Source organism: Oryzias melastigma, linkage group LG9, assembly GCF_002922805.2.
Source record: "Oryzias melastigma strain HK-1 linkage group LG9, ASM292280v2, whole genome shotgun sequence".
In the NCBI taxonomy this organism is placed as follows: Eukaryota; Metazoa; Chordata; class Actinopteri; order Beloniformes; family Adrianichthyidae; genus Oryzias; species Oryzias melastigma.
The window spans coordinates 8,176,231-8,192,502 of NC_050520.1; the positions used below are offsets into that span (position 1 = coordinate 8,176,231).

The window sequence follows — 16,272 nt, forward strand, 5'->3', positions numbered from 1 at the left end:
TCACCTTTTTGCATAGCATGCATGCACTGTAATTAGGTTTGCTCTCATGCTACCCATCCTCAGAATGCCCTTCTCTGAACAATTAGCAGTAAACCTCATTCTGTTTGTCTCCAAAGACAGACCTCTGGAGTGACTGGAGCGTAAAGACCAGAGATCAGGGAACGTGTCATCTGAAACATCAGGGGTCTCTTTGTTCTCTGGAGAGCCTTAACTAAAATAATGCAGTATGTGTGTTTATTCTGGAGAGGAATTTAAAGTCCATTAGAGATGATTAGCTTTGCTCTCCACATTCTTAGTATGCGGTTTTTGCATACATTAAAAAATCCATTTGTGAAATACCCTGCTAATCCGTCACTCCAAGGCAGATGTGATATAATAAGAATAAAAAAAGAAACACTAGGAAATCTGAAGAAAATATTGTTTCGACTGTAGATTTGGGTAATGCCACATGCTTACTCTGACTGACAGGAGTTTATAATCCTCTCTTACTCATTTCTGTCTTTTCCTGTGGGAGAAATGCTGCTCTGTTAGCTCCTCAGAATCGGTTTCCTTGTTAGTTTTCAACCTTTGAAGCGTGTGGCTTACATTTATTTAGGCTAAATCTTTTATTTCTCCCTAACAAGATATCAGCAGTTACTCTGAGAAGCTCTGCTGATGGTTTAACAAACAAATCTGAGGACTGTAAAGGCTTCATGCTACTGTTGTCAAGGATACAGGAAATGTTAGTTACGGTCTTGAGGCGTTTTGAACGGCTTCTTTTAAAGCAGTTTCTGCCTCAAATCTGTGAGGCTGATTATCCTGTGAGCCTGGATAGTGTTGTTCCAGCTGACTAGCCAAGTGTCTTTCCTTGAGTGCTGCTTTGTATTCAGCCCCTGGAGAATGCCGGCTCAGCCTAAACGTGGAATTAACCATGACATATTCAAATTCTGCCATCTTAAATGTTGGCCTATAGGCAAAAGCTCAAAAAAATGTCTTTCTTTATCTTTCTGAAAGCTGCTGCAGTAAGACTGTTTTAATGTTTGGGACTGTTTTCTGCTGTTTTCCTTGGGCTTAAAAAGGGGATTAATTTATTTAAATCCACTAACACAATTCCCCTTGTGGGAGGAGATAGCTTTGGGGCTGAAACAAGGCTGGGTAAACGAGGAGAATCACTCAACTTCAAAGTGCATTTCCACCTTTGACCTGCTGGGGGCACTGTTGCCTCACAGGTCTTACAGCATCTCCTGTGAACCAAATTAAAAAAGCATAGAATTCCTCTCACTTTGTATTGAGGCCTTTAATTTTCTTAGGTGTTTTCTGATGAATGTTTCCTGACAGCATCTTAGTTTTTCTTTACTCTAAGGAGTTGTTTTTTGTGTGGAATTTTAAGACACTGTTGTGACTGGGAAGTAAATTAGCTTTAAAATGAACACAATTCAGCAGAAAGTGTCTAATTTTTACTACCTAAAGAAATAAACTACAGGGAAAGCTGCAAATTGAGGAAAGTAGGGGATTATGATGAAGAAAGACATGCAAATAAAAAAAATAAAACTGGGAGTAAGTAATGAATGCAAAGAGGATAAAGGTGACAAAATTAGCAGTAAGGAATGAAGCCAGTAGCACTCTATGTTGTTGATTTTTCTGGAACCCGAGTGGAGATTGGGGCTCTCCCCTTCTAACAAGCCTTTTATTTCATTAAAGCTGTCACAGAGGAGGGGGAGGATTGCCAGAGCGTCTCATATCTCTTTCTCTAAACAACATGTGACATGCAGAGCATCATGAGTAAAGTAGATTTGAGAAGACACACTTGAAATTAGGCAAGCTCTGGTTTTTAAAGACCCACTCCAATGAAAATTGTTACTTTTTTTAACATATGTGCCTTTTTTTTTGATGATTGATGATATATATATATACATATATATATAAAGAAAATGACGCTCCTAATTACATTTCTGAGTATTTCTTTATTCAAATCATTGTATTCAGAATCAGATTTAAAAAATGCTGTTTAAAAAATAACTTATTTGTGACAGAAAATATGCTGGGTGGGCTACAAGCTCCCTGTTCTGAGCTTCCAGCAACCGGGAGGTGAAAGGGAGCGAGGTTTCTCTGTACTAACGGCCCCGGCCACAACCCAGAGGTGAATTTCTAATGACCTCCTGTTGCTCTGCAGAAACTATGACAGGTTTTTTTGATAAAATAATAAAAGACCACTGGAAGTGCTTTTAAAATAGCTCATAAGATGATCGGAGTTGGTCTTTAAGTAGGTTTGGGTGTCTTTGCTGCAGGTTTGCAAGCATATAGACTAGAAACATACTATATGAAGGAAAATATGATAAATCACCCTTTCCGCTTCTTTATATATAAGTCACTGTAGCACCCACCCATGGGAAATGCTGTGTTTTTAAATTGAATTTATATTGAGCTCAGTTGAAATGTGTAAATGCATTGCAGAACCCCAAGCAAATGAGTTGTTTCTGGCGTTCCCTATAATGGTTTAAGAGCATGTTCACAGCGCACCCATAAAAATCAATGGAAATTGTTACATTTGGTGCAGATATGTCACATCACTTGTGGCGTAGTTTGCTCTCCTGTGGAGGGAAGAGCTGACGCAGAGAAATAGTGTGATTGATCTGCTGTCAGAGGGGGAGTTAAAGAGAAGATTTGATGCGAGCAGAGGATGGAAGGGAGAGGCAGAGGATGCAAGCGAAGGTGAGAGGAAGGACGAAGTCACAGGAAGATTTGAGATTGACAGTGAAACCATGACAGTGGGAAAGCGTTAAGAAGGAGTGAGACATTTTCTAAAAGTTTTTCACTGTTCCAACTGAAATAGTAATAATGGGATCTAGCTTTTACTTTTATTGCTTGTTAGACTACAGCTATGTTTTATTTTTACCAGCACATTCTAATGTCTTGATCTGTACTTTCTTTCTGTAGATGCTGCATTAACTACAGTAGAAAGCAGCTTGTCCTTTTTCTTATATTACATTTGTGCTCAACATTGAGGTTATAAAAGAAAGCAACACTTTAGAAACCTAGGTAAACTTTAAAGTTTGCTTTATTTGAAGTGTCTGCCTGTGGAGAATGCATGATATAAAATGTGAGCACAACTGGGGTTATGTTTTTATGCAATTGCTAAATACTAATCTGCTTATGAAATAACATGTTAAAAGTCCTATATCTTGATAATGTTACAGCTTTAAGAGTAAACTGTATCCATACATATGATAGTATATTACCTTTAGCACACTAAAGAACAAATTGTTTATGAAATTAGTTATTTTCGTAAGCTATTTTCCTACCTGTACGTAAGACACCTCGATCCCTGTGGCTCCACCTTTCACTCCTTGTGGGTGCCGCCCATTTCATGACATCATCTTAGACCCGGCCTCGGCAACGTATCTTGGTTTTGCCCACAAAAACAACTTCCAAACCTTTGCAAAGATGGATGTGCATAATGGGCATGTGAAATGAAAGCATTTTGCCAATCACTGCTAGCTTCAAGCAGAAAGTGTCAGCCTGGGGGCGGTGCTGCCAGTGCAGACTCTTCTTGGAAGGGGCTGTTCTCACTTGTCTATGTAACAATGTGAGGTCACATTCATTTTTTTGGATTTGGATGGGGTGACGCTCAGAGAGCAAGGTTTTAGATGAATTCTCAGAGTTGCGTGAATTGATAAAAATACATTTTTTTTGTTGTTTTTTTTTTATGAGGTATTAACAGTATAATACACTCAAAATCTAAAAAAAAAAAACCTGAGTCTAGGTCTCCCTGTGCTGGTCCCCAGCCCGGATGAAATACAGGAATGTGTTTGGAAAAACTCTCTCCCAAACCGGATGAGCAGATCAGTGAAAGCTGATTCTCTGTGGTGAAAAAGTATCAGTGCTTTACTATAATAACAAGAGTATACAGTAAAGAAAAGATGTCAAAGAAAACTTAAAAACAGTAGGACAGAAAAAAAACACGATTGGCAAATAAGTTTCTTTTATAAGTGTGTGGGGTCATGGTTTGCATGTGTTAATGGAGGAGCTTTGCAAAGTATGGGATATGCTTTATTTAAATAAAGTTTATGTGACTGAACAAAAGTAAGAAATTTATTCTTAAAAGCCATTCTTAAAAGGTATGTCTTAAGTTGTATTTAAAACTGATATTATGTGCAGCAAGGGATATTATTCCAAACTGGGGTTCGTCAACAGAAAATGCAGGGTCACCTCAGTGATTCATGGATTTTAAAACTCTATAACAGCTGCAAAAAGTTGGAGGAAGACCATTGAGAGGTTTAAAAACTAACAATCAAACTCCTAAAATTACATTTTTCCCGGAAAGTGGGCTCTTATGGTAACAGTTGTCCTTGTTCTCCTGTGGTTACAAAACTTTTTCGAACCTGCATCGGATGGACAGCAGAGCAGTGGAGCAGCAGGTCTAAGCTGAAATATGGATGATATTTACTCATAAACTGAACAGTGACTGATGGCTCATCTGCAGTGCCAGTCGTTCCATTCAAAGTATTCGGCCATGGAATCATTAGCTAAGCATTAATAATGCAGTTGCAGCATTGCACTTGAATTTATTGCAGTCAGAAAATGCTTCAGTGAGGCTGGAATGACTGGTACCATGTCTTTTTTTATGCAATAATAGGAAGACGTCTCATCAGTTAGTTTTTAATTTAACTTTTTACAAACTGGAAATGCACAAACAAATATTTACCACAGAGATCCACATATCAAAAATATATTATTATATGTCTTGGATACTTTAAATTAATCTGAAGAGTGTCAAACTTAGACTAAGTGATGAATAAGTAATAATTGTATATTATATAAGATCTAAAAAGCTTTTTTGATTCATTTAAGATTGAAAATCTATTAAACATTAGACCTACAACACATATCTTGTTTTTGCTTTAATAAAATAAAAAAAGCGAATTAAAAATGATTTTAGCAATAAAATGTTCTTTATACACATACACTGTGTATATGTAGTTTAGCCTGTCAGTCTGTTGCATCAGAAAGTTAAATAACTCACTCATTTTTTACTTTAAAAGGAGCATCTGCTCCACTGCTCAAAGGTACAATGACATTTATAAACCTGCCCATGTACCGGAAACGCTGCCACTGGAGGTTTTAATATTCACCGAGCCAGGCTGCAGGGGCAAGCTGAGAAGAACTGCGCTAATACAGCAGCTGCTTCTTTTGGCTTTTCCTTACTCTCCACTCGGACTTCAAAGAATATCTGTGGTTGCCAGGCTTGATGATAGTTGATAACCTACAACTTTTCCAGGCTTCAAGACTCGGAGGAAAGTGAATGTACAAAATATTGCCTTTAGTAAAACCTTGCATTTTCTTTTCCTCACCCTACAGTTCCTTTCATCAAGATTTATAGGTAAGAACAGCTTTTTAACAGATCAGTGATCTCCATTATAGCCAATTCTGCTCCTCGTTGTAGAAAAAACGAAACTGTCAAATTATATATATATATATATATATATATATATACTGGTTTTACAAATCTTACTCTGCCTTGAGGGGCTTTACCGTCTACAGCATTTAATACACTTTTTTTCCTTAAACCCTTTGCGCTGATAGAACTGAACTTTTTCGTTAAAAAAACACTAAACAGAAAAGAAGACGGAGAGGGCAGAAAAAAGCAGCTGAAGAAGAACCCCTGTAGGGGGACATTGAAAGCAACGGATGTCAGTGAAGAGAAGCACAATAAACACTGGGGAAATAGGATCTTGAAATAAGTTTTAAATCTTCCAGGTGTTTGAGATAAAGGGCTTTTCTCTCACTCCATGAATGAGTACCCAAAACACACAAACTGAAAGACCAATACTACATGAAGCAGAAAAAAACATCCACAGTGTTCTGAAAGGCTCATTTAATTGGAAAAGTGATTCGTGGTTTAAAGACCCATTACAATGAAAATTGTGTTTTTTGTGTTTTTAACATTTTCTTATGGTACAGTGAGGCAAACAAGTATTTAGCCAGCCACCAATTGTGTACGTTCTCCCACTTAAAAATATACGAAGGGACTGCAATTTTCTTCATAGGTATACCTCAACTATGAGAGACAAAATTAGAAAAAACAATCAAGAAAATCACATAGTGTGATTTTTAAAGAATTTATTTGTAAAGTATGGTGGTCTTTAATTTCTGTCTCTCACAGACCTGTAGCTTCTTCTGTAAGGGGATCCTCTGTCCTCCACTCGTTACCTGTATTAATGGCACCTGTTTGAACTCGTTATCTAAATGAAAGACACCTGTCCACAACCTCAGTCACGCTCCAAGCTTCACTATGGTCAAGTCCAAAGAGCTGTCTAAGGACACTGGAAACAAAATTGCTGACCTGACTGAATCTGCAGTAGGTAAGCAGCTTGGTGTGAAGAAATCAACTGTGGGAGCAATTATTAGGAAATGGAAGGCATACAAGACCACAGATAATCTCTCTATCTGGGGCTCCTCACAAGATCTCACCCCACAGGGTCTAAATGATCACAAGAGTGATGAGCAAAAATCCCAGAACCACACGAGGGGACCTAATGAATAAGCTGCAGAGAGCTGGGAAAAAAGTAACAAAAGCTACCATCAGTAGCAGACTATGCCTCCAGGGACACTGCTCTAGAGGAGATCTGCATGGAGGGATAGGCCAAAATAGCAGCAACAGTTTGTGAAAACCTTGTGACGACTTACAGAAAATGTTTGACTGCTGTCATTTCCAAAAAAGGGGAATATAATAAAGTATTGAGATGAACTTTTGTTATTGACCAAATACTTATATTCCACTATAATTTACCAATAAATTCTTTAAAAATCAGACAATATTTTTGTTTTAAAAAGAGTGTATTTGTGACGTAGAAAATACATTGGGCGGGCCATAAACTCCCTACTTTGAGCTTATAGTATCGGTGAGGGGAAGGGGGGATGGAGTTGCTCAGAGCTAACGGTCCTGTTCACAATTCAGAGGTAAATTTCTAATGAACTACTGGTGCTTTGCATAACTATTTATAAGAAAAGGACAGTTTTTAAAAAAAAAATTTATTTTCGCTAAAAACCAAATAATTATAATTACCACTGGAAATGATTTTAAAATTGCTCCAAAGATGGTCTGAGTGGGTCTTTAAGTAAGATATTTAGATATACTTTTAATTTTCTCCCTTTTCTACTCCATATTCTCAGTATTTTTGGGGATCAAAACGTTACTGAAAAACTTTTCAATCACACTTTCTATCGGATTTTCATACAAACTCATTAAAGTCTGAAAAGTACAAATTGTTTTTCCTCCAGGTCATCTTTGTCTTTTAATGTTATAACAGAACAGCCTCTCGTTAAAGTCTGTTTTGTGTTTTTTCCTGGGCAGCCTGCTCTTTCATATTAAATTCAAATGCATTATTTCCTACAGCTTCGAACGCCTCCTTTCTTTTCTTAAAGGTCACACATTTCAATCAAACCATCAGACTGCTACACAAACTATATTTTTGACTCAAACAATTTTCCTGCAGCTTCTGAATAAAAAAGATGAGACATTTTGTTGTTCTGGATAGAGATAATGTCTTAACATCAACTTTTAGTAAGTTGTGACTTCAAGAAAAGCTCCAGCTGCACTTGTTTTAAATTTCTCATCTGTTGAGAGTCTGTAAGCGACTTTGCAGCCCCGCTGTTAATTGTACTCATTCACACACACATGTCTCTGAATTGTCAAGGGGATGACATTTCTGTCAGATCAGAGAGTTGCAGCATCTTTGACTTGCATTACGCTGCTGTTCAAGTTTCTCTTTTACGACTCCCAAGACAAAAGTCACCGTGCAGTGTTCCTTCCTTTCTTTTATTTAAACCTTATTCATAAGTTAAGATCTGGCTTGTTTTTCTTTTCTTCAGGAGAAATTTTGTGTCAAGTCGTCCCCAGCTATCTACATATACTCTGACAAAACTCCTGTTTGTGGAAACCTGCCTGTTTGGTTATCAAAGCTTCAGACATGAAAGGCTTTTTCTTCCTGTGATTCTAATTTACTCTCTGTTATGGCTTACAGCACTGGTGCTGTAATCAGAGAAACGGAAGGTCTTTGTTCCAAAGAACATAGATTGCCCTCGACATACATTTCAAGCCCTCCAAGTTGAAGGGTGCACCTTTATTTGTAAATGCAGTTAGCGGAAGAATACCGTCAACAATCCCTTTTTGACGTTTTGCAAGCAGCTTGTGTGGATAAAAGCCCCCCTCCCTGAACATCCCATGATGTTCCTGTCAAACCTGCATCATGAGCAGCAGGCCGAACTTAAAAGTCAACTCGGTGCTTTCATGATGAGTTACATAAATCCTGCTTCTTTCCTCCCACATGCTGTTGTCATGTAGACTCGGCAAACAACACATCCAGCGTATATCCAACCTTTTTATTTATCGTTTCAGGGATTACATGACCCAATCAATATATTGGAGGGCTCAGATCTAAATAGTACCATGGTCAAATCCTTCACTCCATGCCACCCACCAGCCACAAAGCACAAAAGCAGCTTTGTCTCAGTCTCTACTTGCCTTGCTCTACATGTCCCAAGATGCTTTGTTGCTTTGTGTGCACATCTTTTTAAGAGTCCCCCTTTTCTCTCTCCATCTCTCTCTGTCTTTTTCTCCATCCCTCCCTTGCCCTTTCACTTTCCCAATGGTGATTTGTTTTTTTCTCTGGTGGGATTTGGGATCCCATTCATTGGGAGCACATTGTTCGGCTCTTATCCACTGCGGCGCATGGGCCCCGAGAGGCAGAATGGGTGACTGTGGGTGCTTTCGTCTCTTCCTCCCTCTCTCTTTCTGCCCTCATCTCTCTCCAGCTCACTCCCTGCTTCTTGCCATGCGATGATGTCATGGCTTTTATTTGCTGTGGGGTACCCATTGATTCTCTCTCCTTATTACCCACTCCTCATACTTCCTACTTCTATCCTGCTTTCCTCCAATCCCCAATCCTATACCTTTATTTTCCTCTTCCCCAGATTCTTTTACTTCTCAAAAGGCGCTGGGGGGATTTGGAGATGCTTGGATGTTGTTTTGCACACCCACGGAACATGTTTGACACCCAGATAGGAATGGCATCAGCATCTCAAATCCTACTGCAATTCCTATTTACATATTATTGGTTTAATGTCTCCCTTTATTCCTATATCACCCATTCCTGTGATTACTTTTTATCCCTCACCAGTTTTTTTTTCCCAGCCTGCTCAGTTCAACACACAGCTTCTGCACTAATCATTAATCCGTTGATAGCATGGTGCCATTCTGCCAGGGCTTATGATGACAGTGGTAAAGGAAATCATTTCAGTTTTTTGTTGTCGTTTATTTTGGAGAGGCTGCTCTGCCTCTTGGCTGAACTGTGGATGAGAAATCTATTTCAGTTTAAACAAGATGCACTGATTGCAGAAGCACACAGCCAAATCATATTCATTCATCCCAGAGAAAATTGTTTGATGGCTACAAAGAGCTGAAAAAGACATGTTTTTCTGTTCGGCTATCCATTTAAATGCCAGATATTAGTTATAATCTAGACCTAATAGAGTACAGTGAACAGGTTGTATTCTCTGGGTTTTTGCTTTCCTTTTTCGAGTCTGGGAAGTATTTTGTATGCTTACATGGCAGTAGATCTAAAACAAATCAAAGGATATGAGCGTCAGCCCTCTTCTGTGCTTTGAAAATCTGAATATAATGAGTGGGTTGCAGCTCAGCACAGTTGTCATTCAGTATACAATGATAGAGCACAGAGTGCTTCCTCTTACTGTATGAACAAATTGTCAGTGTCTCACTGAAAGGCCACTGTCTTTGAAGCTCCACTGGCATTTGAATGTTATGATAAAAAGTAGCTTCAGGATGACGCGTGTTTATCTCCAGGATGGGTGAAACACTATACCGGTATATAATAAAGACTTGCTGTGTGTGTTAGCCTGAAAACACCAGACATTATCACTGCCCGCAGACTGCTGGATTGATTACATACATACAAAGTTAACACAAAAAGTAAGGAAATGTGTGTTTGGTCGACCATTTCTTGTTATGACAAGGCTTCTTGGCAGTAAATCCTGCACTGTTGGAAAAGAGCAAGTAAACCAACTTTGTTACTATTGAAAAAGCCTCCTGGAAAAGAAGTGAAGCTTCTTCAATAATAAAAATAAACCAAGTACAGTTCAGTCATTTTTTACCTTCTACTTCTGTTTTCAACAGTAAAAATGTTATAGCCAAGAGGCCTTGGACATTTATATGCCATTTCTTTACTGCACAAGTGAAACTGAAAACCTTCAAACTGGTAAAGCATGGAGAAGACCTCATAAGTCATTAAAGACACACTCTAAAGAGAATGGTATTTTGGAGGATTTGTGACGTTTCTCATGATAGAATACAAATGTAAAGAAAATTAAGCTTAAAATTGGATTTTAGAATAAAAATATAAATTGTGGTAAATCAGGAGCAGACAGAAAAATCCTGTATAAAAAAATTGTAGATGCTACAATTGTTGAGCCACTAGCTCCCCACTCTGCTCCATTCCGGCACTTGTAGACGACTAGATCCATGTATGTCCTAGTTTTCCTTAGTATTCCTTTTTGTTGCACCAGTGATGTTAAGCTTCGTTTCCACTAAGCGGTATGATACGGTCCGGTCTTGTATTTTGAGTCAGTATTAAAAGTATTAAAAGCCAGGTTGGTTTTTAAAGGGGCATTATATCAACACAAACTACCCAGTAATGTTGCAAATGCAGTAATAATAAAATATTTAGATTTTGGTGTGTGCTGTTGGTTAGAAATAAATCTGTCTTGATTTGACGGACACCACTATGGTTGCAAGTTACTGTAAATTCTTTTCCCATCTCCTGCTCCCACACAAATTTCAGTTCCCTCCACCCTTCCCCCTCCTGATGTATGAGAGCGACAGTGTCTGCATACCACGGGGGCACAGGGTGGCTGCCTTGGCAATCGCCTAACTGTCGCACAGAGGGGGAAACAGCCCTTACAGTTGTAGAGTAGCCTTTACTCCTCTTCTGTGGGCTCTCTCTTTCTTACAAAACCATCCATCTATATAGATGCAACTCAGCTGCCAATGCCCTCCCCCCACTCCAACCTTGTGCCCGCCTAATACATTAAAATAGCTACTGTTTCAAAACGGGGACCTTGGCTGCAGGGGTTGAGTGGCTTTTATCTGAAGACTTGGCACAGTCATTGTTAGTTAAAACTTGCACTTTAGGATGTTGGCTTGCTGATTTCTTCTTCTTTTTTAAGTTAAGCCGTCCCACTCGCTTTTAGGAGATTAAAGTTTGCGACTACTTTTTCAAATGCTGACTTAGTGCCATGTTGTTTTTCTCAACAGACACCAAGCATTACGTTTGAAGGGGAAACCTGACTTGTAAAACTTGGATTTGTTTAATACATCCAAATATATGGTTGTCATTTTTGAAAAAGCCAGAACCTCAAGCAGGATTCTCTAGTATTAGTTCATATTATGCATTCAGAACCCAGCCAGTGCAGCTTTCTTGTGGTGGCTGAACTTCATTATCCAGCCCTGTTGGAAAGGAAACAGAGAGTATATGTTTGGCAGCAGAAGCTGGTACATGACAAGGCAACCTCCCTCTTTCTCCATATCAGACAGTGGTTACTTGCTGCCACCAACATAATCGTCTTGTTATGGCTTACAAACGGCTCGTGTTCCTTGGCTTGTTTACCTTGGCTCTTGAGCTGATCATGTCTCCATTTTCTCTGCCTTCCAGTGTGGAGCTTCCTGATTTACATGCTCTTAAAAATGAGTGGTTTCAGCTTAAAATAAAAAAAGACTGAGATATATTTTGGGAACTGTTGATATTAGGTGTTTGGGTGGTTAAAAATATTTGACTTTTATTGCCACTTTGGTTTATATGAAGCATGAAGCAGTTATCGATCGGTCTTTTGTAGTAATAATCACTTCAGAATTTCAAAGTAATAGAAATAGTCTTGCATTAGAAAATCCATAAAACCTATTGGGTTTTCACATTTTCAGAGCTAATCAGTGTAAAATATGATCAGCTTTATGGTATTTAGCATTTCAAAGATTTCATGATCTTGTGATCACACCACTGCCCACAAGTTAAACAAATTCCCACACTTTTTTCTCAGAGCAGGACCCTCTTGAAGATTCCAGCACCGAAATTTCAGAAAAATACTTTTATGAACACACATATGAACAATAACAAATAAAGGTTGCTAGATTTAATACAGAACTTCCCATCAAACCCTCTGACTAATCTTATGCTTCTTGGCTTCTCATGGCATTCTGGGTAGTGTAGTCATAGGATAAGTTGCACAAACACACTTATCTGTCTAAACATTTATATGTGCCCCTATATTGTAATTTTAACCTGCAATGTGACAGTTGACTAAGTCAACTCATAGAAGACCCAATGATCTGTTGATAAAGATATGTTAGCAAAAAACACAAAATGTGCATATTTTTCAACTAAAATGTCAAAAAAGTTATTTTAAACGATAAACTTTAAATTTAACTTGAGTTAGCCATTCTGTGTAAATTCCATTAGGCATGCTGCTACTATGTAATTTTATTTTATTTTATTTATTTATTTTATTTATTTATCTATTTACACACATAAAAAGAACATAGTAATGCAAGCAAAATATAAATACAGAAAAGTAAAATCATGTGATGGTGTGTTACAGAAACCCATCTGGGTTTATTCATGATGGTAACATACCTTTGTAGGAAAATAAAATAAAATTCAGTAAGTAAGAAAATTGTGAACTAGACTGAAGAATCTAAAACAAAAAAAGCAAACAAACACTTCTAACACAACAGTTCCAAATCCAATTGATTTTATGATAATTAAGTTGTTAAACATATCTTGAAAAAAAAAATCAAACCCCCTTTTTATACTTTGAGATCAAAATCCATTTAAAATTATTTTTCTTGAATCTTGCTATCAAGAACTTGAACTCCTTTAATAATTTGTTTCCACAGTAACACAAAGAAAACTAAGACTGTGACTTATGGATAGGAGGAAGGTGGAATGTGTGCCCTTGTCTGGTGCCATATAAGTGAAGTTGATTTTATTTTTTATTTTTTATGAAATAGTATTGAGATAGAATTTGTTCAAGGTTCACAGTTGCTCCTGAACAAACATGCAATACAAATTTGCTTTATTTTAAAATAAATGCGCTTCTTGTGGGGTTACATAAAATAACATTGAAGGAAAAAAAACAACTTTAAAATTTAAATGTCTTCCTACAGCCTTTAGTTAAATGTCTTCCTACAGCCTTTAGTTAAACAACATTATTGAAAAAAATGTACTTTTTTTTTAAAAACTGTTGCAACTTCCATTTTTTTGTGCTGCAACAATCATAAAAATGCCCACAAGTTCCTGGAGGGAGTTAGTATCTAAATACTTACTGGACAAAACTTCTAGGTCCATTTACATTGTTTTTCATTACATTTAGTCCTTATTTTGTAGACACTACCAATGTCGTTTTATGTAATTATGAGCCAGTGTGTGGATATTATTCATTAGTCTACATTATGACTCTAAAGTGGTGCAGCAGCTAAACAAATAATTATAACCTTTCAGAAAAGAGGTACTTGACTTTATGTAGTCTGTCACATGAAATTTTTTTATGTAGTCGGTAATTAGTTACCAGAAGCTGCAAGCACGCCACCTTAGATCCACTTTGTTGTTTAGAAACAGAAATTAAGCCTGTTCTAAACAAAAGATATATTAATTAAACTGCAATTTGTTTTTTTGCTATTTATTTTTGATAAATTATAATGGTTAGAGATATGAACCCCTGGCTGGAGGGTTTCTGGTTGAAGCCCCAGTACTAACAGCCTTTGAGTAATACAGTTAAACCTGGGACAGATGCCTGCTAGCATTTACTCTGCCCTCTTTACACCACCAGGTGCCCTTGAGCAATACAAAATTGCTTCAGTGATGTTGCTTAGTTGATCTGTGGTTGTGCTGGGCATTTCCCAACTATGAATATCAAAATGTTGAGTCTCAACAGGGAAGAACTCCAAAAGAGAAGATTAAAAAAACATGAAAATAACATTTTACTGACTAGAAAGAGCCTTTTTTGATTCAGCAGTAAAAATTCTATTAGTATAGAGACATGTTTTTCTCTAAAACACGTTTTTTATTAAATAAGTACACATTGAAAGCTGCTATTTGTTGTAAAAAAATAATTCATCTTAAGTATTCATTATCAGTACCTTAAAAACTGTTTTTTTTAAATCTAAAGTTATTTTGGGTAGTTTAAAATGTAACATAAAATTAAGAAAATCAAAGCAAGTGATGCATGAATGATGCAAATATTGCAGTTATTTTTACATTGTTGCATTCAAGTATTTAAACACACAGTTCCAAACGTATAAACTTAGTTAATGGTGTTCCTCCACTCGGACTGTAGGTATAAGACATAAGACGGAAAATTGAAATGATTTAAATGAACTAATGAATTCTATTTTTTGCTTAACATTTAATCTTAAGCATCATCCAAAGTATTCCAAAATGCATAAAAAAAACTGTAGGTATTTGGATAAGTAGTCCACAGAGGAACTGTTTCCTGTGCCTACAGATAAGCTGTCAGCACTCATTTCAGTTCAAGGTTAAACAGCTGGTAGGTGTCTAAGGTGATTTGTTTCTTTTCACCGTTTTCACTATCCATGTAGGCAGTGTGGGAGGTGTAAACAGCATGAAAGCATAGAGGTCTTTCAGGAAAAACCTGGCTTAGTTTCATTTTGACCACAAGAAGATTTTTGTCAGTCCTTTGGCCCTTTGTGGAGCTTTCTGCATGGCTGTCTTTATTTCCACAACAGGAAGCAAAGCCTATAAAGTCTGATTATGGAGGTGGAACTTTTGACATAACCCAGGACCTCCTGGGTTTAATTGTAGTTTGTGAATGGTCGAGTATTTCCAGCTTTTCTGTTAAAGTCGTCCCTGTCTTGATTGCCACAATCACTTAAGATCTTTAAAATGTGTCATAAATAGAAGTTTAACTCTTTGTAAACACAGCATTCAAATTCGGTAATTTATGCCAACTCTAATCAGATGAGCAGACACAGGCGCATTGAGCCTCGGTGGTCTGGTGAGCCTCAGAATTGAGGCAGAATTTTGAGAAAGAAACGAATACGGCCAATTTAAAGAAATGGAATCTGGGCAAAACAACGTTGATGATTTGTTTATCTAAAGCAGATATTCACAAGTCAAACACACTCATGCCACTGAAGTGTAGAAACTTTGTAAGCTTAGTTAAAGAAAGTGCATTTTCTTGTTTGGCGTGTTTGGTTTGTAGGTTGCTGTTTGACCACTGTGGTAGTCTCGACACTTCTTACGGGAGTTTCGAGGTGGAGTACCTGTCTTCACTACTTAATCTGTTTAATCCACCCAGATTCTTGGAAATGAGGAGGATTAAAACAAATTTCTGGGAATTTTTGGTCAAAAAGTGCTCTTTTAAAGCTGGTCTCATATAATCAATTGGTCAATATGGTGAATTGCTAAAGTTTCCACGAGGTAAATATTTAAATTAACAAAAATAAAATGATGTTTTTCTTTGTTATTTTCTTCAGAGCATTTTTGTTTCAGTTTCAGCATTTTTTGGCTGATCCACATGATAAAGGTTAGCTTACAAATAAACGTAAAAACCAACTTTAAAGCTTTTTTGTTCATATTTGCTTCTGCCATTCCCACATTCCCACAATTATTCATGTGTTTTGCTAACTTTGCCAGCTCTGCCGTCACTCATGCATCTGTTTTCAGTCTTTGACTCACCTCTCCTCTGCGCATTTTCTGCTCAGCTTTCATTTGCATCAAAGGATGCATTCAAACCAAACAGTTGTCACGACTCTTTGAGGGTTAACTGCAGATTCTACTAAAGACTTTGTGAAAAGCCAAAAAAAAAATCCCACTTCATTTTTTAATCTAAAAGGCTCAGATAGGAATGTTAAAACCCATGCGGTAATCTTTGCTCTATATTTTCTTTTCGAAAGCCAACCTTTCTAACTCTTGTTTGAAAGGCTGACATTTTAGAAATGCTCCTTTTTTCTGGGATGGAAAAGGGTGTTCTACTGCGATGATAAAGAACATGTTTTCAAAAAGCCAAAACAGGTGTTGTTATAGTTGTCCTCTGCCATAGGTCGTCTATGGCAGGCCTTTAAAGTAAGAATACTCCTTTTGTAGACGTATGACCTGTTAAGAAACATAAAAAAGATGCTGCACTGCTACAGCACCTCTAATGAACAAACATGTATTGTCTCCCAGAAGAGCTTTGCTTATTTGTCCACATAATAATTGCAAAAGC

At 37.3% G+C, this 16,272-nt stretch overlaps 1 protein-coding gene across 2 annotated transcripts in view; it reads left to right on the forward strand.

Moving 5' to 3' along the window:
* The window catches only part of commd10 (COMM domain containing 10), a 64,155-nt gene that overhangs the window by 7,486 nt on the left and 40,397 nt on the right, over positions 1–16,272 (forward strand). The window contains exon 6 of one of the 2 annotated variants that reach the window (XM_024274588.2): positions 117–1,845. The exons of the other annotated variant lie outside the window; for it this stretch is intronic. Coding sequence (XP_024130356.1) covers positions 117–215 — 99 coding nt within the window. The 3' untranslated portion in view covers positions 216–1,845. Of the gene's footprint in view, positions 1–116; positions 1,846–16,272 lie in introns of those variants that run through there. 2 annotated transcript variants of the gene reach the window in all.